The 22,791-nt window shown below is 39.9% G+C and overlaps 1 protein-coding gene across 8 annotated transcripts in view; it reads left to right on the top strand.

Moving 5' to 3' along the window:
* Nucleotides 1-22,791, top strand: part of TANC2 (tetratricopeptide repeat, ankyrin repeat and coiled-coil containing 2) — a 308,461-nt gene that overhangs the window by 261,402 nt on the left and 24,268 nt on the right. For all 8 annotated transcript variants that reach the window (XM_053930697.2, XM_053930694.2, XM_053930699.2 and 5 more), the window contains 5 exons: nucleotides 2,842-2,950; nucleotides 10,498-10,620; nucleotides 11,159-11,395; nucleotides 15,759-15,944; nucleotides 20,748-20,841. In XM_053930697.2, the coding sequence (XP_053786672.1) occupies nucleotides 2,842-2,950; nucleotides 10,498-10,620; nucleotides 11,159-11,395; nucleotides 15,759-15,944; nucleotides 20,748-20,841 (749 nt within the window). The remainder of the gene's footprint in view (nucleotides 1-2,841; nucleotides 2,951-10,497; nucleotides 10,621-11,158; nucleotides 11,396-15,758; nucleotides 15,945-20,747; nucleotides 20,842-22,791) is intronic.

Raw genomic sequence — 22,791 nt, 5'->3', positions numbered from 1 at the left:
ACATTATCAAAGGCTAAAAGAAAATCAATTAAGAGGTAACTGGTCATCTTAGAGAATAGTGAGACAAAGATTCAAAAAGAAGTGAGTTCAGGAGTAAGATTATGATAAGAAAAATAGAAATAATATAGACAAATGTGGTAACACATTCAGACCATAGGTTAACCAGTGGCACCATTTTTTGTCATTCTTCTATTGTATTTTTTTCCATTACCATTTATCCCCCTTCTGCCCTCTTCCACATATTTTATCAGAACAGTAAGGTACAAATGGAAATGCCAGCATATAATGTAAATTGCTTTTACCCTTTGTGGGTACTATAAGCTCTGAGTCCAGTGAACAAATCAGAGTCATTCTTTTATGAGTAATGTAGTTCACTTGTATCCAAACAGAAATGAACTGCCTTGTCTCCCTCATCTTTCTCTTGGCCTGTATTGCTGCTTGTTTCTCCTGAGTGCCGGATCAGCAACAACAAGAGGAGCACTGTTATCTGAAGCTAGCTGAGATGTGTGCTAGAGAAATGCAGACATCTTACCAGGATTTCTTAGTTATGGTAGTAATATAAAAGCACTAGGGCAACGTCAATTTTGGGTCTAACTGAAAATTCACTTCCTTGTCAGACATGACCTTTTTTCCTTAATTCTGAATGGCATAGGTTCTCATTAACAGCCTGAAGCATAGGTAGTGGATCAGAGGCCTGTATTCAGGAGTTCTAGTCACTCTGCACAGCCATGGATGAGTTACTTAAAGTACAGTTCTTATACCAGGGAGGCTACAGTAATTTCAGTGTTAATAACTGGAAAGGATTTTGAGAACTTGAAAGAGGACACTTTATAAATGCACTTTATAAAATCTTCTAACTTACCTATGCTCTATTAAAATAGCCTAGCAACTAAACAGGGCTTTTAAAGGATAAATAAAAGTTCAGCAGCAATTTCCAGATTTTGTGAGTGTGAGACAACCTGGGCTCATACCCTCAGAATGATACTGATACTTCCGTGAAGGCTGCACTTGCCTGAGACATTCTCTCAGTTAAATAACTTCCCTTCCGTTAAGGTTAATCTTATCCCATCAGATAACTACCAGAATTTGGAAACTCTATGAAGCTCAAGATTAGAATGTGGCAGATTTTTTTTTTTTTAATCTTCTTGGAATGAAATCTCCCTGAGATGATTCCTGTAAGATGGGAGCTCTCCCATCCCCTGTTCTCCAGGTTCTTCACTGAAACCTAAAAAATAAAAAATAAAAAAATTTAAAAAGAAATAAAGACTGTGTTTGTTTTTGAGACTTCAGTGTGAGACATTAAATGTTAACCCTGGCAGAGTAGCCAGTGTTCAGTGTGAGAGAAAACCATCCAGTGGACATTTGGGCCTCCTCTCAGAGAAGTGTGACCAACAAAAATTCACTTGCTACTTTTTCCTCCTGTTGGCTTAACTCATTGGATTTGAAACTGAGATCTTGGGTTTGTTTCCCTGCTCTGTGACACTTCAAATGAAGGGAATAGAGTTGTGCTACCAGTGGCATGAGGAACTCTGCTGACCACTGACCTGGTGGGGACTAGAGAGACAGGCCTAAGTGTCCGCAGTTCTACAGGCTGGAGCCGGTGCGGTAAGAAGGTGCATCCCAAAGGTGGTCCGGTGTCCATTTAATGCCCAGTTTTCTTTTGCTTCCTAAAATTTATGGAGAATTTGTATATGCAATATGCTCTGGGAACTCTGAAGAATATATAAAACTCAGAATTTCTGTCATAAGGGTAAAGAGAAACACACACATAACCCTAGATATACACATGAACATATACACACACATATCCATACATACATTCACACTTAAAGGAATATTTCATTAGATGCGTTGAGCTGGAAGAAACAGAAAATTCCAACTCAGATGGATTAAATAATAAATGTATTACTTCATATAACAAGAAATCCAAAATTAGGGAAGCTTCTAATGCTGTATAGTCAGGGCTCAGGCTCTATTTTTCTGAAATTCTCTCAGCTCAGTGCTTCCTTTGGCTTTGTCTTAGGCCAGCCGCCACATGACTACAGAGGACCGGAGTAGTTCAGTCTTGTGCCTGTAAGACAACGTGCAGAGGCAGAAGAGGGGTTTTCTCTTTCATAACAGCTTAGGGATCTGTTACAGAGATAGGGAGGAGTGGATGCCATCAGGAAACCTACAGTTTAGTAGAGGGAAGCGTATGTGTAGTAGATAATGTACAAGAGGTATATGCCATCTCTCAGTTCTGAAGAGAAAGTACTTTTTCTGTACTGGAGGAGCCGGGTGGCTGCTGATCAGAGAAGACTTACTGGGGGAGGAGGTGGTTAATCCAGTTTGGGACGTGTTGAGTTTGAGGTGCTCTGGGATCTCCAGGTGGAGAAATCCAATAAACAGCTGAGTGTATGTGGATCTAAGGCTGAGAAGTGTAACTAGAGAAAAAGGTAGAGGATTCAGATGGTGGTGAAGACCCTGGGGATGGATGAGCTAATCCAGAGGATAGACAAGGTCCTGAGGAAAACTGACATTTAAAGCATGGGAGAAAGAAGACTAGTTGACAGAGACAGAAAATAAAAATGAAAATCCTTTAATGTCATCTGTGTGTGGGATGGCTGTAAGCTAACTAGCTATGACATTTTGTGATATTCACACATGTGTGTTGGGTAAAGGACTGGGAAAAGCTGGGAACCTTTCAGTAGCCACTCTTTGCCCAGTAGCAGGTGTCCTTCCCTAAGAAACCGGTTGAATGAGACAGAGTTTTGTTGGAGGTAGGGCTAGACCTGAACAGTCTCCCGCCAAAGCAGAACTGGGGCATTAATGTTTCTAAAATGAGTCTCTCTTTCTTTGCAGGAGTGGTCACACATTACTTGCCTTCTGGTTTTCCCGCCAAGAGGGAAAACTAAACCGACAGCAGACTATTGAACTGGGACATCACATCCTCAAAGCACACATTTTTAAGGTAATTAGAGAAGTTAGAGGCTTCTTTCTTTCCTTCTACAGCAGGCTGTCCTTAACGCTGTGTCTATGAAGCTACTGTTATATCAGTGTAGTCCTTACTTTCTGAAATTATTTTTTTGCAAAGTTGGTCCATCTCCTAAAAGAGTATGGCCTGTTCCTCCCTAGGCCTTTAGCAAGAAAACCACATTTGTCATCTCCCTGTTTAGCGGATGGCTAGGCTTTCCAGGAAATGTACGTGTATTATCATTTAGGTGAGCAGCATGCACGTGTGTATTCAATACATGACCTACGATCTCCTGAGGAGTCATATTGCCACAAATACTTGGAGGTTTTCACAATGTCTGAAGAAGTCACTGAGAGCAGTTACACTTTCAATTTTCATGTAATTCTTTCAGTGAAGATTTTAATGTTCCTAGTGCTATGATTTTCAAACTATCTGGAACCAACAATAACCTTCCTTTGAGCTTCTTACTTCTCCCATTCTCTCTTATAATCTCAGTTTTTCTCCCAATAGTTTCAAAACTTTTGAGTACTCTATAGCATCAGCTTCCCTCTCTCAGCATTCCCAGGCTGGAGTAGAGGACCCAGGGGAGGGCATGCCATTCACTGTTTGTGCACATAGGCATTCGTTTACTCGGCTCTGACTGAGGCATTGTCTTAGGTCCTAGTTCTGCAAAAACAAGAAAGATACAGCCCCTAATCTCGAGGAAGTTATAGTGTTGATAGTAGTATGGGGTAAAAACGCAAAGGTCGAGGAAGAAATGTTCTGCTGATTTTTCTAGCCCACAGTTTGCTAGAAGTCTGCTACTTCCAGTCTCTACAATCTCTTCAGACTCCTTTTCCTGACTCAGGATTGAGAGATGCAAGTATCTTAAACAGTTCTCTGGGTTGGACTTCCTCCAGAAGATACTGTTACAGATAAAATATTTCTCTTCAGAGAGCAAGATGGCAATAAGGGCAACTCCAAGAGCCTAGCAAATTCTTCCCAACATATAAACACACAGCTAGAGAAGGCTCTTCATCAGATAGTCAGACATGAACCCACAGTGACAGGCCCTTTATTTAAATCATAATTGTCTTATCTAACAAATCACTGTACTAAACATGATCTTACCCAGTGACCTTACTCAGTGGGAGCAGCGTGGGACCAAAATCACAGGTAAGGTGGCTCATTCCAGTTTCAAATGGACCAAAGAGTATCTGCTGCTTAAACAAACTCTGAGATCACTATCCTTTAGTTAGATAGGAAACTTAACTTTTAAGCATCACCACTGTAAACGCTTTAGCTTGTAGTATCACCATCTGCCTGGTATTAGATGCAAAGAAATTTATCCTGTCTTTTCTGTACCATAAAATAAACACCACATTAACAGATAAATGATACGAAGTTTTGTTTGACACACTGATTTTATCCAACACACGGAGACCTGCATTTTAACCGTACAACCCTGTCACTGACACAGTTTTATCTTATGTTGCTACAGACAACGTGGTTGCCTGAGATAAAATTGGCTCCCTGTGTGATTCAGGCCATAAATACTCGAGTGTACAGCATAGGTGTTGACGTGACTGAGAGCTGGAGAATGCAGACTCAGACTGTGGTTTTCCTGATGCTGCATTTTTAGGGTCTTTTAAATGCAGAGTGCTCCCTGTTGATAGGCTTTAGCTGCTTCTAGACTGCTAGAATTCTCAGTGCCCTTCAGCTGGAGGTTATGAAAAGGCAAAAATAGTCTCTATGCTTATAACCAGCACTACTTAGACCTTCTAATCATCAGTGATAATGTAGTCCAATTTTTGTTTCTTTCCAATGAATTTTAAATTTCCCTTATTTTATCTTTCTTTGGAAAAATTACAAATAATACCATTAATCCCTCTGAAAACATGAGGTTGGGGGTCTGTAATTCTGGAGATTTGGCTGGCTATGGAGCCCATTTCATTCTTGTTGCTTCTAGCAGCTTTACTGAGGTATTATTTATATACCATAAAATTCACCCATTTTAAGCGACTTTTAGTGTATTTAGAGTTGTGTAGCTGCCATCACTATTAGTGCCTTTACATCATCCTAAAAGTAAACTTTGTGCCCATTTGAAGTCACTCCACGTGCTTCCCCCAGCTCCAGGCAACTGCTGATCTACTTTTTATCTCTATAGACTTCACTTCTCTGGATGTTTGTGAGTTGTGGCCAGAGATATTTCAGTCTAGTTTGTGGTGCAAGGTGTTTCACTGGTTTGGGTCCATTCACTGGGAGGGTTTCGGAGTGCTCTTACAATTAGCTCCCTAAATGCTGCCTCCTAAAATGTTCCTTTGCTTGGTCAGTCCTATTGCATTTCTTGCCAGAACTATTGGCCAGGGGGGAAGAATGCTATAAGTAGACACCTAAAAGGTAGAAAGAAGATCCTTTGACATCAATCAGAAGGCATGGGTTCAAGTACAGACTTGCCATTTACCTTAGGTAATCTCAGTTTTCTCATCTGTAAATGGTAACAACATCTGTCGGGATTGTTATAAGGATCATACATATAAAATATGAAAGGTACATAGTAAAATGCAAAGTATTAGACATATATCTAATACAAAGTTTTATGATTCAAATTATTCATAATAATCTCTTTCCTGACAATAAAACTTATTAACAAGCATAAATTTTAGATGGTAATACCACCCCTTTCACGCCAGAGATTACATAGCATCCTCTATAGCAGTGATTAGCAAATGTGGCTTTGCAGTCCACAGAGTCTCTATTGAAACCACTTAAATCTGCCATTGTAGCTCAAAAGCAGCTAGAGACAATACAGAAATAAATGGGTAGGTGTGGTTGTATTCTTGTAAAGCTTGATTTATAAAAACTGGTGGAAAGCTGGATTTGGCCTTGAGCCATAGTTTGCCAACCCCTTCTCTACAATAAAAGGCACCATTCCATTTATTTACCAGGATCCTTTTATTATAACGAAACATGGCCAGGATAAGAAGAGTAAAAATCCATTTGAGGCACTTGGATATCTACAAGTGGGTTATTGATTATATATTTGTAAATAATTTACATTAAGAAATTCATTGAATAATCCCTGAGGTTAGTTTTTGCCTTGATCTTAAGGTACCTAACCCATTAGCTAAGATCCTTAAGATGAGATTGCTCTTGCTTCTTCAAGCTTTCTTTTTCTTCATGAAGTAAAAAATACTGAACAAGCTTCCTACTGGCTGGTAAACAGTGCTATAAATTTAGATTCTAACAAATATTTAAGAAAGGGTCTCTATTACTATTCATCTCTCACTATGCATATAATCATTCACCACATAAGTACCTAAATATATAATATGTATAATTAATTGTACAGTAAATTATTTACCCCATGGATATAAGCAAGTACATTTAATTATTAATATTACATAAAATATAACTGAAACTCAAACAGAAATTACTTATTACTTGCCTGAGCAATAGTTTTAAATACTGAAAAGACTTTTTCTAGTTATCTGAACCTAAAGGTCTCTTTAAGAACCCATCAGCTTAGAATTTGATTATCTGGGTATTTTGCTACATCCTGCCTGGTAATGGGTCCTGCCTGTCACCTTTGTCAAGTTGAGTTCAACCAAACTGAAATTCTTTCCTCCCATACCTCGTAGGAGCAAAGGGCCAACCCCACCAAGCAGAGGAAATCGGGAGACTAGCAGGTTCATGGTACAAGTAAAGCTAACACTCCAAATCCTAGGCTCCAGCTCTCTATTTCAGACTTATTTCCTATGTATTTACTCCAGCCTCCCTGGGGCTCTCAGTGCTGCTTCGTGGTCCATTTACTGGACCATTTAATTGAAGTTCATTTACCAAGGACTATTCTTACTCAGCTCCTTTTCCCATTTTTTTCCCTCTAGCTCTTAACCAAGTTAACTAATTAAACAAACAGCCTGACTTATGAGTCACTGAAAAAAATAAAGCCGTTGAGTGTGACTTCCTTTAACTACTCTCCTCTCACCAATAAATCAGTTTATATCATCATCAATTCCTGCCTCTCTTTTTCACATCTCAGGAAGAGATGTTCCCATTACTCTCTTTTTTTAATTTATTATGAAACATTTCAAACACATAGGAAGCACAGATAATCAAATAATCAAATACTATCTACTATTTTTAACAGGTGTTAAGATTTTTCCATGTTTGCTTCATATTTTTTTATTTTTAAGAAACAAAAATGTAACAAGTGCAATAGAAGCTTCCTTTGTATCCTCCTACCCCATTTCTCTCCCTTCTTAGAGATCATTTCTACCCTTGAGTTAACATGTGTTCTTCTCATCCATAATTTGTACTTTTCCAATGTAGATATGTATTCATAAACAATATACAGAATTATTTCATTATTTTTAAACTTAGCATAAATAGTATCACACTTTTTATAACTGTGTATATTTGAGATTTATCAAGAGATCTAGATCAGTGTTTTCCAACTTTGGCTATACAGTAGTCCCCCTTTATCTTTGAGGGGTACATTCCAAGACCCCAGTGGATGCCTGAAACCGTAGACAATACCAAACCCTTCAACTCTACTGGAAATGTGGCAGCAGCTTCTTCGTCAGCAGATGTAGCCTTTCTAGTAATTTCTGTATTTTTCAGTCCAGACCTATTCCTAAATCTGTAACCATCCCTTACTTGCAATAAATGGCCAGGTGTCACTTGTCCCTTGCTGACGTCTTTTCTGGCACAACAGGTTGCCATCTGTCGCAGCACATTTTCCATTCAGTGTCTTCACCCACAAATTTAATGCCCTTTCTGTCTCAACTAAGCACTTATCACACACTGTGGCCATAACTTTTGCAGTGGAAGGTGCAACTGTAAAACTAACACTATTTCTTTTTCCTTCTTAACAATTTCACAGAAAAAAAGATTTGTCCTTACTGTAGATCTTAGCAACTTCAACATACAATTTTTTTAAGTCGAGAACTTCTACCTTTTCACTTGAAGGATGCACTTTATGGCTTCTCTGTGACATATTCAAATCACCAGCCAGCATCACTACACTTGTGCTTCAGGCCGTTATTAAGTAGCATAAGGGTTACTTGAACACAAGCACTGCAGTACTGCGCAGTCATCTGCTAACGATGACAGCTACCGAAGTGACTAACAGGCAGGCGTAGTGTGCGCAGCGTGGACACGCAGGACAGAGGGATGATTCACATCCCAGCAGGGTAGAGCCCGACTGCGCATGATTTCATCGTGCTACTCAGAGTGACGCACAACTTCAACTTATGAATTGTTTATTCCCAGAATTTTCCATTTAATGTTTTCAGACTGCAGTTGATCACAAATAACTGAAACCACAGAAAGCAAAACTGCAAATAAGGGGGGACTACTGTACATTAGATTTTCCTGGGGAACTTGAAACACAAACACGTATTTCTGAGCCTTGCTCCCAGAGATCATTATTCATCATTCTGGAGTATAACCCAGGCTTTTATTTTAATTAATGTTTTATGTTTTTAAAGCAATTTCAGGTTTATAGAAAATACAGATTGTTCTCATATACTCACTCCCCCCACCACATTTTCCCCTATTATTAACATCTTGCACTGGTGTGGGACATTTGTCACAGTTGATGAACCTACATTGACATATTACTAACTGAAGCCCATAGTTTACATTAGGGTTCACTGTGTTGTATAGTTCTGTGAATTTTGCCAAACACATACTATCATGTCTCTACCATAACAGTATCATACAGAATAGTTTCACTGCCTCAAAAATTCCAAAGGTATCGAACATACTCCTAGGTAACTCCATAGAATTGGCAGGCACACCCAGCGGGGAAGCAGCTCTAAACCACTCTCCTGGCTTTATTCTATCCTGGATCTTGGTCCAGCAATTTTTCTCAAACTTATAGTCCTCCCATGTCTTTAAGGAGGATGATTTTTAAATTTAGTACTGATTTTTTTAGTTGTCCTTAGCAGGAATGTTTGTATAAATTACCCAGCTCCACCATTACCAGAGTGGAAGCCTACCTAAATTCCCTTGAGCAAAAATTACAACCCAACATTCTGGGAATACCCAGCCTTTCTCTAAACATCTTAGGCTTTCTCATTTAAAATTTCTTTGCTACCCTAAATGCCCTGACTGATGTGGCTCCGTTGGTTGGGCATCATCCCACAAAGCAAAAGGTTGCCTATTAGATTCCCAGTCAGGGCACTCGCCTAAGTTGCGGGCTCCGTCCCCAGATGGGGCACGCATGAGAGGCAACTGATCGATGTTTGTCTCTCACATCAATGTTTCTCTCTTTCTCCCTTCCTTCCCCTCTCTCTAAAATTAATTAATTAATTAATTAATTAATTAATTAGAATGTCTTTGGTAACTTAAGTAACTGAAATGATCCTGGGTGTCACACAGAAAAAATATAACTTACATTCAGGAAAACTAAATCTAGACTTAGAGGTGCTGAGCAGAGGAGTGAGTTGCTACATCTTTCAGAGAAGCTAAATACAACATTGCTGATTTGAACATAAGTAGAACAATCTCCATTTCACGGAACAAAGCAAGCAGTAGTAGCTTAAATTTTTAAAAAGAATACCTCCCCAGATCCACTTACTAGGTCTCAAACTTCATTATTAATATCTTCCTTCCCTTGGGATTTCCTGCTTTAACTCACTCACCTGACCCAGCTGTGGGGGGAATGGTAAGATGACTGAGAGAGTCTTGCCCTAACAATAGAAAAGTTTTTAAATATATTATTCTAACTTCCTTTTGGAAAAGCCCATGTGAAAGGGGCAAACCTGAGTAAATGTCATGGGACATAGGCCAGTCATACAAGAGAAAATTCGTTGCTGATGGCAGTCGAACCTATGCTGCTGTTTTCCTGAGGATAAACAGACGCAATCATCGTACCATGTGTTCTATACCAAGGTGAGGAAGGCTAGCTACTGTAGCACACCTGCAATGGCTTAACGAGGGCTTATTTCTCACTTACTTTACAGTTCAGTACAAATCATTGGGCAGGCTTCTTCCACTTCGTAGTAAAATCTCCAAGGGCCTCAGAATCCTCATTCCAGAAGAATAGAAAGTGTGGAGAAACATACAGGTTTGAGGCCAAGCCCAGACATGATATATTATGTTTGCCCATATTTCACTAGCCTGAATTCAGTCCCATGCCCCACATACTAAGGGAGGTTGAGAAGTACCGTTTTCCCAAATGCCCGGGAAGGAAATGAGATGGAGATCAATGATCACTTTGCATTTTCTGTGTCACAATGTGTGTTTTACTAACTTGAATTTAAGAGATTGATTAAAAAAGATAATAGAAAAGGTGTGCAGGGAAATTATATCCAGATACAGCAGAAGAGAGAAGTAGTACGTAGATTTGTTGCCAGAGACTGCTAAGACAGAGAGAATTTAGCTTAGCTTGTCCCAACAGAACTCTTTGTCCCCATCAGTAGTTTTGCCGGGCACAGGCATTGTTAGAGTGAGACTCTATTCTCATTTGTTAGCACCACGAACCTAGAGGTCACTAACTTACTGCCAATGGTACTTCTTAGCTGGGCTGATGAATTGTCTCAATATTTCTTTTCCAGGGTTTGAGTAAAAAAGTTGGCGTATCATCTTCCATCCTCCAGGGCCTCTGGGTCTCCTATAGCACAGAGGGCCTCTCCATGGCACTGGCATCTCTACGAAATCTCTACACTCCAAATGTAAAGGTAAATGCATGTAAATTACATTAGATTAAAGAACTAACTGTGAAAAACAAACTTCAGAGGACATTTAAGTGGCTAATTGATCTTTGACTCGCCTTAAATTGTCTTCTATGAGCCTTTTATTGATAATTTATTTTAAATTGTTATATTTTATTCTGTGAATTGAAGACCAAGCCTACTGACCGTCTGCCTTCTGTAAGCTGACTCTGATTTGCAGGGTCTGGTCCTGCCACTTCAAGAAGCAGTCAATCTCCAGCAGCCTTTGTTTTGGTAGGAGTTTTGCTGACCAACGGTTCACTTAGTATTGACTGTGTTCTACAAGTGTCATTTGCTTTAGTTACTGAGCAATTTAGGTAAAGAGCTATTTTACATTTCTTTCCAAAAGCAAGGTATTAGAAAAGGAGCATAACAATTATGAAAACAAAGTAGTTAATAAATGCTACTAGGCACTATTGTGGGGGCCCAGGTGACTTAATAAAAGATGACTAAAAGGATGTAACTGGTATTTGTCTGAGTATTCTACTTATTTATGTATTTCTAGGTCAGCAGACTGCTGATTTTGGGAGGTGCCAACATTAATTACCGGACAGAGGTTTTAAATAATGCCCCAATCCTATGTGTCCAGTCTCATCTCGGTTACACAGAAATGGTGGCCCTGCTGTTGGAGTTTGGGGCCAATGTGGATGCCTCTTCCGAAAGTGGCCTGACGCCTCTGGGCTATGCCGCAGCGGCGGGCTACCTGAGCATCGTTGTGCTGCTGTGCAAGAAACGGGCCAAGGTAATGGCTGCCTGATTGCTGCTTTTCCTCTCCTCCCTTTATCTTTCTTCCTGCTGTAGTCTTCCTTATCTCCTGTGTTACCTTGTGAATCCCGGTAAAGCACATCAAACCTTAAGCAGATCAAAGGGAGCACGGGCTCTGCATACATCCCAGTGTTTGCATGCCAGTTCCACGCTGCATCTGGACATAGTCCTAAAACCTTTGAGGGGCACTTAGGAAACCTCATTATCAGCAGCCACAAAAAGTCCTACCTAACAACCAAGAAATTCCCTACTGAGCTCAAAGTGAAGAAGGAGAAGTGGAAGAGCAGGGAGACTGCAGTGGGAAGTCTGAACTGATTGGTGCCTGCAGACTCAGCCTTTCATGTGTAGAGAAGATAAGTTAGCCATGGAGATAAGGACAGAGACCAGACTCCCTCATCCCAGCCTTGAAGATTGCCATGGGAGAGGGGCGGGGAGAAGATGATTCTATCTGTTTATTCTCAAACTGTCCAGAGTCACTCAGAAGTGCTTCTGTTAGTATACATGTATTTTAACCCTCTGAAAACCTTTCTAAAAATTGTGTTTGTTTTATAGGATCCCAAGAGTCACTGGTATAAAAGAATTTAATTTCAAAATATTGGTGGAAAGTAAAGTGCTGGTCTCCAAAATGGAGGCCTCTGGGGAAATTGTAGCCTTGTGGTATTTTGTTCAGTCCTGAAAACAAACTGAGGATTTTGGTGGTTTTATAACACAATATAAGTAATACATGTGACCTCATTCTGAGGTATCCAGTGTTTTTACCAGGGAAGAGAGTGGGACTCCTGAAACCCTTTTGGGAACTGGGTCAGGGACACTCAGTGAAATCCCAGAGCATTAGATGTTTACAGTGACACAGTGATGGTCCATCTCTAAAGTCCTATTCATTGGAATGAACACCTCAAGAAACAGAGTGATAACTGGTCCTTATTACTATTGCTATGAATTCATGTTTTTACTTTCAACTGGGTCTTTCTTGCTGCTCAGCTCTCATTTCATTAATCTCTCATTTTCCCCAGAGCAGATGTGTAAATCATTTGTATGCTCTTCAATATCCTATCACACTTATTTTGCCCTCCTACATTACTAAGATTGAGTGCATCTCAGTGTACCTCCATCTCAAAGGCTGTGAATCCTTACCCACACTTACCTTTACTTTAGCTTGTAGAGAGGGAAGTCTTTCCTTTCCAGAGCAATTGCCTCTACCTGTATATTTTTTTTTATCTCAGTAAGTTGCTCATTTTCTTACATTTTATTTCATTCTTTTTCTAAATTTACACTGCCTTTTCCCCCAGTTTCTGCAAACCTCTGAATGTCTCCTCTAACCCAAAAGAGAAATTTTCCTTTCTCCTGCTAACCAGAAGTTTCCAACCCATCTCTTACTTTCCATATCCACCACACTGGTCCCAAGAGTCATCTTTACTTGCTACCTCTGTTTACTTAGTAATCCTTAACCACTTGTCATCTGGCTTCCATGAGAGAAAGAGGAGACAAGTCATTAAAATCATAAACTGTGGAGTCAGACACAACTTGGTCGAAGCGTACATTCACACTTATTTTCTGTGAGAGCTTGGACACTCACTTAACCCCTCTCAATCTCACTTGTTCCATCTAGGAAAAGGATTAATAGGGTCAGCTGGAGAATTAAAGAGCAGCAAGCCTTTGTTGAAAGAGATGAAATCTCTTTAATCTCATTTAGTGCCTAATAAATAATAGCCTTTAAAAAAAGAACACACTCAACCTCTTGGCATTCAAATGGAGCTACTCTCTCAAAAGTCACTAACAGCTGCCTATCACCAAACAAAGTAACTTTTTCTCACTTCTCACCCTGTAGGCAGTATTGACTGCACTTCTCAGCACTTGTAACTAGTGCTGAGCGCTCCTGGGTTGCTCTTCTCTCTTCCTTCTCTTAATGTAACTGTTCTCTAAGATTTTGTCCTCCGGTCTTCTTCATCCTCATGCTCTCTCCCATTGTTTCTGCATTAAGAAGATAATGAAGAATACTAGCCAGTTATTTTGTAGAAAGTTCTTCAATTTTAGTTTGTCTCATACTTTCTCATCATTAGGTTAATTTTAGGTATTTTAGTCAATTATACCACAGAAATGGTGTCATGCCCTTACTAATGCAGCACTTAGGAGGTACAAGGGGATGTTAACTTCTGTCACTTGGTTAAAATAGTGTCTTCCACGTTTCTCAAATGTGAACAGACTCTTTTTTCCTTTTTAATTAAGAATTATCTTTTAAGGAGATGCTTTGAGAGTAGGCAGATACCTTGTTTCTCATGCATTTGTCCACTAGTTTTAAGGTCCATCAATGATTCTTACTGCAATAAGAATCACTTGTTGCTATGGTGTTTGCCTAACAGTGATTTTCTATTTCCTTCATTCCTTCAACACTTATTCATTGGAATTCTATTGTATCAAGAGCTGTTACTTCTCCCCCCATGTATTTATTTATTCATTTATTTATTCCTAGCATGATGGATTCCTGGATATTGACTTTATACTGTGACCTGTAACCCATTGATATTTTTACTTATTTTGCTCAAATTGATGCATATTTGAGCATTGGAAGCTCCTTCAAGTTGGTCTCTGTGTCCTTTCAAATCCCCCCACCCATTATTTTATCAGCACATTCATATTTTTTGGTATCACAAGATGTTCCAAACTCATCTTTCACTATTACTGCCCCAGCGTTGGAATCAACCATTTCTCCAAGACACCAAGGCACTTTTATTCATACCCTTAGTTTTTGAGTAGACAGTTCTGAGCATGAAAATTCTCAATGACTCTCCATTACCTACTGGTCAGAATTCAAACCACTTAACCTAGCATTCAGAAATATCCATGCTCTGGTCCGAAAAGACCCTCTCAACTTTGTAGTTTAAACTTCACCTTTATGTACCCTAACCTTACAAAAACTAGAATTAATCATTTCCTAGCTTGGTGAGTTGAGATAGACTGTAGTTCATTTGAGCTGCTATAACAACATACCATAGACTGAGTGGCTTGTAAACAACATTTATTCCTCAGTTCTGGATGCTAAGTCCTAAGAGCATGGCTTCAGCTCCCTGGATGTCTGGTAAGAGCTGCCTGGGTCACACAGCCTTGTCGCTGTGTCCTCACATGATGCAAGGGCACGAGCACACTCCCTGAGGCCTCTGTGTAAGGGCCCTGATCCCATTTGTGAGAGCTCTGCCCTCATGACCCAGGCACTTCCCAAAGGCCCTGTTTCCTAATGCCATTACCTTGGGGGTTAAAATGCCAACATATATAATTGGGGGGGTGGGGGGCACAAACATTCAGACCATAGCACCTTTCCCTCTGAATTCATTCCTGATTCTGGCTGGGAATTCTCTGAAACCTTATTGCACATTTACTTTCCTTATGACATTATATACTTCTGTGTTGGACAGGCTTTTGTTATATTGGTCACCTCTCCCCTGCCTTGTTTGAAAATCCTTGAGCACAGAGTCTGTATTTTACTATCTTATTTACTTTTTTATCCTATGTGGTACCTTGAAATAGTAGGCATTCAGTAAACATTGAACTGAGTGGAGCTAAAGCTGGGGAAAATCAGATAGGGAACCTCTGTTTCAAGTGTTCTAACTACCACTGGAAGATAACCTGCCTTCCTGTAAGAAAAGGCTCCTCATCTGTTGAGACTTACTGCTAGGGACCTTCTGGTAGATTGATCTTAATCAGGCTCTTCTTTCAGCCTGAACTTGTAAGCAGCCCTGCAGTTGTAAAAAACTGCTTTTGGAACTTAGTCTAGCACTAAGCTCCAAGTACCTCTAGCCATTTTGGCCAGATCTTTGAGATTCTGCCCTCACATTGGAAGAAAGAGGCAGCCTTTGCCAAAGCTTGGTGGTCAGATGTGTGATTCATGATATAAGATATTTTGCTTCTTTGGAAGACCAAAAAAAATGTGAGCTTCAAAATGTTTTTCTTTCCTTTTATGATTTCAAAGAAAAATTTTTTTTGTACCAAGAGAGCTACAAGTCTTTCAAATTTTGGTCAGAAAAGGACTATTTAAGGACAAAGGAGAATATACCTCAAGGAAAATAAAGCTGGAGCTGGGAGTTTTGTTTTTGGTTTCTTTTGATGTGAAAACAAAAGCCTGACCTTATGAGGTTCTCCCCAGAGGGGCATCTACCAGAATTATTATAGCTCAGTGGTGATTTAGCCTGAGTAGGAGAATATCCTCTAAATTTTCTCTGATTGGTTCAGGGCATGGGAAAGATGGACTCTTAGTAGTCCAGTCCTGTGCACAGGGCTGGCGTGACTAGATTGGGAGTACAGCCACAAGTCTTTGCTCACCCAGATTTCTCTGTCCCTGCCCTTAGGTAGATCACTTGGATAAGAATGGGCAGTGTGCTTTGGTCCATGCTGCACTCCGAGGTCATCTGGAGGTGGTCAAGTTTTTGATTCAGTGTGACTGGACAATGGCCGGCCAGCAGCAAGGGGTGTTTAAGAAGAGCCATGCCATCCAGCAGGCCCTCATTGCTGCAGCCAGCATGGGCTATACTGAGGTAAGAAAACAGGTGATAAGGTTGGTTTTCTTTTTCCAATCTGTGTCTTGAAAGATGCAGGAGACCAGGAAAAAGCATTCCATTCTTACAAAATTGCCACCCTAATTAATGTGAATTAGCTTTTTGGTCACTGCTCTGAGAAATAGGAAGATTAGACTCCATGAAGTACTTCAATTCTGAAATGCAAAGGTACCTAGAATTATGAGCACAGAATGTGAGAGTTGGGAAGGACCTTGAAATTTATCTAATCCAATTTTTCCCCGTCCTTCCACCCCTATTTAACAGACACTGACACTAGGCTCAGAGGGATTATTTATTGAGCTGTGTCCCCATGCAGTGTGGCATGGGAATAGCACAACACTTAGAATCTCAGAAGGACCAGGTTTGAGTCCCAGCTTGGCTGTTCATTAGCTCTGGATGTTGGGCAATTTACCTAATCTCTTAGAACCTGAGTTTCCCATCAGTAAAGTGAGTCTAATAAATTCTTTTTTGCAAGGCTGGTATGAAAGGTACTTTGTAAATTGTTAAACACTATACAAATGGTATTTTGGCTAACTTATTTATTAATGATAGTAATAATATAGTGGCAAAATACATGGGATTGGTAGTGTGCTGGGAAATTTAACAACCAGCTCTGGAGAGGGGTGTGTAATGGAGCGGGAGGGAGAGAGAACACATAGAGTCACGCACCGCAAAGTGACATGTCACTCAACAACAGATCGCGTGTCTGAGTGTGGTCCGACCAGATGATAACAGAGCTGAAAATTCCTATTACCTAGTGATGTCACAGCCATTGTAATGCCGCAGTGTGGCGTATTACTCGTGTTTGTGGTATGCTTGGGTAAACAAACTTGCTACACTGTCAGTCATACAAAAGTGTAGTAGGTACAATTATGTGCAGTACATAATACTTGATAGTGATAATAAGCAAAAGTTACTGGTTTATCTGCTTAGCATACTCCATTTTTATCATTACTTTAGAATGTACTCTTTCTACTTATAAAAATGTTTGCTGTAAAACGGTGTACCTGTTACTCCAGCAGCGGCCTCATACATCCTATGTTTATTGCGCCACCACTTCTTTGATTCAACCGATGGATCAAGAACATCATTTTCAATTGTGCTTGATTTAATCGCATGTTGCTTTGCTCATTATGGCCCCTAAATTCACTGCTAATGTTGCCAGGTAGAGGGCACATCAAGTGATTGACTTGGAAACAAAATTAAAAGTGATTAAGGACTATGAAGGCAAAAAATCAGTGATGCTTATTGCTCCCCGGGCAGGCATGTCCCATTCCACTATAGTTGCAGTCTTTAAGCACAAGAACAAAGTGATGGAAGCTGTTAAGGGTCTGCTTCACTGAAGGCAACAAGACTAAAAAATTTAAGAAGGGCTTTTATCAGACATGGAGAAATTTCTAACAACCTGGATTAAAGACCAGACACATAAATGTATCCCTCTCGGCACCAGGATGATCACGGCCAAAGCAAAATGTGTGTTTGCAATGTTGACAGAAGAGGTGGGGCCCAACTACGATGATGAATTTACTGGGTGGTTTAAATGATTCAAGAATCGTTATTCAATACATACTGTGAAAGTGAGTGTTGAGTCTGCAAGTGCTGATGTGAAGGCAGCAGAGGAATTTTTGGAAACTAGATAAGATGATTGTGGAAGAAAATTACTTGCCAGATTTTCAATATGGATGAAACCTCCCTGTTCTGGAAAGGAATGCCTGAGCGGACTTTCATACATAACGAGGCCAAGTCAGTGCCAGGTTTTAAGGCTTTTAAGGACAGGATAATAGGCTTGCTTGGGGGCGATGTTGCAGGCCACAAATTGAAACCCTTTGTGATCTGGTACAGTGAGAACCCCAGGGCCTTCAAGCATATCAATAAGAAGTCATGGATGACCCAGCTCCTCTTCCAAGATGCCTCCTGAATTTCAATGCCAGTGAAATGGAGAAGTACTGCTCAGAGCATAATAATATCTTTCAAGATTTTGCTTATTATAGTAATGCTACTAGACATCCTCCTTTTATTGGTGATCTTCATCCCAATATCAAAGTGGTGTTCTCCTTCCAAACACAACCTCTCTGATCCAACAATGGATCAAGGAGGTATAGTAGCTTTTAAGACCTGCTACCTAAGGAGGACCTTTGCCCAGGCTATTGCTGCAAGAGAGGAAGACACTGAGGTACTTCTGGAAGGATAATAACATCTAGGACTGCATTAAAACCTTTGCTTTGCATTGGGGTAATGTCACCAAGGAGTATATGAATGGCATCTGGAAGAAGACACTCAAGAGGTTTGTCCCTGACTTCATAGGATTTGCCAAGGATGAGAGGGTTGTAAAAATCAACAAGGCTGTGTTTGAGATGGCAAACACTTTAACCTGGGTGTGGGTGAGGATGACATTGAGGAGCTCCGATAGGTGGTTCCTGAGGAACTGACTAATGAGGAAGTGTTGGAACTGGAACAGGAACACATAGCTAAAGAAAAGGCAAGAGAAAAGGAATTTGCAGAAGAAAAAGAAGAACCCCTAAGAAAATTCATAGTGAACGTTTAGCAGAAGCTTTTGCAGACCTCAACAAACTCCTTAAAAAGTTTGAAAATAATGGACCCCAACACCGAAGAGTTTTCATGAATAGTGCATTATCTGCTTATAAGCCAATCTATGATGGGAAAAAAGTAACAAACCAAACAAACCACCAGGGACATAATTTCTGAAAAGAATGACAGGTCCCTCAAGAAGAGCCTCAGGTGGTGTCCTTCAGGGGGTATTCCAGAAGAAGGCATTATTATCATAGGAGGTGACATTTTCACACATGTTATTGTCCCTGAAGACCTTTCCACAGAGCAAGAAGTGGAGGAGGAAGACGGTGACATTGATGATCCTGACCCTGTTAGGCCGAGGCTAATGTGTGTTTGTGTCTTCGTTTTTAAGAAAAAGTGTTTTAAAAATAGGAAAAAAAACTTATAGAATAAGGACATAAAGGAAATATTTTTGTACAGTTATACAATGTTGAAAATACAAGAGTCAAAAGTTATTTTAAAATTACAAAGTTAAAGTGTTACAATAAGCTAAGGTTAATTTATTATTGAAGAAAGAAAAATATTCTTTTTAATTTAGTGTAGCGTTAAGTGTACAGTGTTTACAAAGTCTACAGTAGCGACGTCCTAGGCCTTCACATTCATTCACCACTCACTCACTGACTCACCCAGAGCAGCTTCCAGTCCTGCAAGCCCCATTATGGTAAGTGCCCTATGCAGGTGCACCATTTTTTATCTTTTATATGGTATTTTACTGTACCTTTTCCATGTTCAGATACACAAATACCTAACATTGTGTTACAGTTGCCTACAGTATCCAGTACAGTAATGTACTGTGCAGGTTTCTGACCTAGGAGCAATAGGCTATGTTGTATCGCCTAAGGTGTGGTAGGCTATGCCATGTAGGTTTGTGTTAAGTGAATCCTGTGATCTTCAGACAAAGACAAAATCATCCAATATCGTGTTTCTCAGAACACATCCCCATCATTCACTAATGCATGACTATACTTAAATTTATTGTAAATTTTACTGATATAAAGAATACGCATCTCACAGTTTACAAATAATAATGAAGTATACAGTACTCTTAACTGAATGCTTATGTTAATGTTGCTAAATTCATATCATAGCTAACCTGGGGTTGCAACCATGATTTGATAAATGGAGTTTGTATCCCAATTTACTAACTCTTTTCCCAGTAATCTCACTGTCACTAAATCTGATATGTGATCTACTGTTAAACTACTTCTCACCCTCATGCAAATTATGTTTACTAAACTGGAAGTTCTTTCAGCTTTAGCATAAATCAAATCCTGATCTGTAATGCTTGCCAGTTTCCAGGGTGTAAATACTCCCACCATGGCTGATTTCGAGCTGCAGTGTGGCATCACTGAACACAGAGTTGTGACACATAATAGCTCACCATTATGTAGTGTTTTCATCATATGGACATAAAGAAATAATCTCAAGAGCATAGATAATTATAAATGTAGCTAAATAATCAGGAAATTATGAGATTTTACTTTTTAACTTTTGTTTTAAATATAATTTAATTTTTAATTAACATGTTTGTTAAACAATGGGCCTAAAAAATTCCTGAGAATTTAATGGTCAGTTTTCACGGACTAGTACCAGTCAGCTCACCACTTCATGAGTTGCTTCAATGATGCAGCTACCCTGTCAACTGACCTCATATGTCACCAAGGGAGTATTAAGTAAAATTGGAATTTTTATCATTTCTGAGAGGCTCTTTATTTTAACTCTCTCTACAGTCAAATTCCTGGAAACAGAGCTGTCACTTTCTTTTACCATCAGCAGCCATTCTCCCTTTGCTATCCCCCAAACAGTCCTGGTACTTAAAAAAGACAATGACTCTGCTCTGAAAAAATATAGGCCTTAGGTTTTGTCCGTATTTATTTTGCTTTTTGTTTATTGATTGGTTTTCTTTCTGTTTATTTATTGGTATTTTTATTGGGAGGATGGGGGATTGCTTCTTTAACTTAAATATGAGGAACATGTAATTTTTAAAAATCACGTGCTATATAAGTGAGTTATGTGCCGGAGAAACATGTGAACTGTACCTGATAGAAACAGATGCTCATCATGGCAGCTGTGGGTTTCTTTGCTAACACAGGCAGTTCTGTTCCTTTTGCGTGCAAGTGCAGCGTCCAAGTAGCTTCCAAACCTCACAGGCTATTATCAGTAGCATAGTTTTCCACCTGAAGTTTGAGCTGACGCAACTTCTTGTTTCAGATTGTCTCCTACCTACTTGATCTTCCAGAAAAAGATGAAGAGGAAGTGGAGCGAGCACAGATCAACAGCTTTGACAGTCTCTGGGGAGAGACAGGTACTTGTCATGGGCATCCCTCTCTTCTCTCATGTGTGTGTTGTGTTTGTGTGGAGGTGCTCTCTGCGTCTCTCACCCCGATTTTTGTCTCTGGCAGACCATAGGCACCTCTCGGGTGGCTTTTGTATTTGAGACCAATTCAGCCAAAGTGGAAAGTCAAGCAGTTTTTCCTTTCAATCCTCTTTTCCTTTGGATTCCCCATACCATTAGCACCAGAGTATTCTTTCAAAAAAAGACTTTCCCCCACTCTTGTTTTCAAATATTTTTAAAAGACTGAAAGTTTCCTTACAATGTGCCAAACCAGAGCAGAAAATAGTTGTGGCCTTTCCTTTTTTTCTGTGATCCTTGTAGCAGTTAGGAATAAATATTCCTCCCATCAAAATCTTTCCCTTCACCTATAGTTGTACACCAGGAGGTTACATTTTTACCTGTGCCACTGGCTTCACCAGGTGTTACCATGACAGAGTGCTATCTGCCGCAATTAATCCGACACAATATGAGTAAAGTTGTATCTGGGCGCAAATTGAAGGTGCCACCCTGTAAAGCGCAGCCTTGTGCCTTCTCTCAGTCCATAGCAAAGTGGCTTCTGTGTCACTTGGTGCTTGCTACACAAACAGAAGCCTCTTCCTTGTGACCTTTGCAGGAAATGATTATTGTCTTTCCTCCAAGTCTGAACTGAAACATCTGGAAAAACATTAGTAACCTTCTATGTGTTTTTATGAGACCAGGGCAATGAAGACTGTAGAGTCACCGCAGACATGTGTCATATTTGCCAGGAGGAGGAGACCAATATTGAAATGTCCGATTTAGGGAGAATATCTACCAAACAAGAAGGCTATGTGTTTTGCTTAGTGTCAAAATGTTACTAAAAATAAGAAAAGAATTGAATTCATTTAAAACTTATAATTACCGACTGAATTGTGATGTTTCCATCCATGGCAAAAATCTTACGTAGGCTTCATGCCTTCTTTAACATCATATAGAATGGTCCAAAGCCTAGGAATTTGCTCCTCAAACAGTCCCTCCCTCTGTAAAACCAGAGGGAGCAGATGCCAGGCAGCTGCAACTTAAGAGTCTGTGACAGATTAAAGGAGAATGCACAGCTGGAAACAGCTGCTGTCTCTGGGATCCTGCCCCGAGGGAAGCCAGAGGACAGACTGAGAGGAAGAGACTGGCCAGGACACCAGCAATTCTGGAGTAAGCATGTTGTGACCTAGAGCTGTACAAGGGACATGCTGGTTTACCGCTCCTACCAGCGAAGCCTTCCCCAGCACAGCATTGCCATACCTCTCAACAGACTGCTTTGATCAGGCCACGCACACGCAAGCACCACAGAGGGCAAAAAAGGCAGTGGTCCAATGATGATGATGGATGGAAACTACAAGACTGACAGTCATACTATCGGACACACTCTAGTGCTATACTGAAAAGAATTACTAAAAAATGTCCAAGAAGGGTGTGAACTAAGTAGAAGACTTATTTTTATCACTATGAATTGTTTATTAGGATAAAACTTCATGGTCTCAGGACTTTTAAAAGATTTCATACTTTTTTTTATGCTATGCCACATTTATTTTTATTTTTTAGAGTATTTTTATTGACTCTGCTATTACAGTTTTCCCAATTTTCCCCCCTCTACCCTGCGCCCCCAACTCTCTAGCATCCCCCGCCTTAGTTCATGTCCATGGGTTATACATATAAGTTCTTTGAGTCCTCTGTTTTCTGTACCATTTTTTCTCTCTCCCTGTCTATTTTATGCCTATTAATTATGCTCCTTCTTCCCTGTACCTTACCCTCCTATTCCTCCCTTCCCCTTCCCACTGAACTCCCTCTGTGTGATGACCATTTCTCTGTCCCTGTTCTAGTTGTTTGCTTAGTTTTTGTTTTCGTTGTTTTTCTTTTCTCTTAGGTTCATTTGTTAATAATTGTGAGTTCGTTATCATTTTATTG

The sequence above is a fragment of the Desmodus rotundus genome, chromosome 9 (assembly GCF_022682495.2).
Source record: "Desmodus rotundus isolate HL8 chromosome 9, HLdesRot8A.1, whole genome shotgun sequence".
Lineage (NCBI taxonomy): Eukaryota > Metazoa > Chordata > Mammalia > Chiroptera > Phyllostomidae > Desmodus > Desmodus rotundus.
This window is presented reverse-complemented; position numbering and strand designations above follow the sequence as displayed.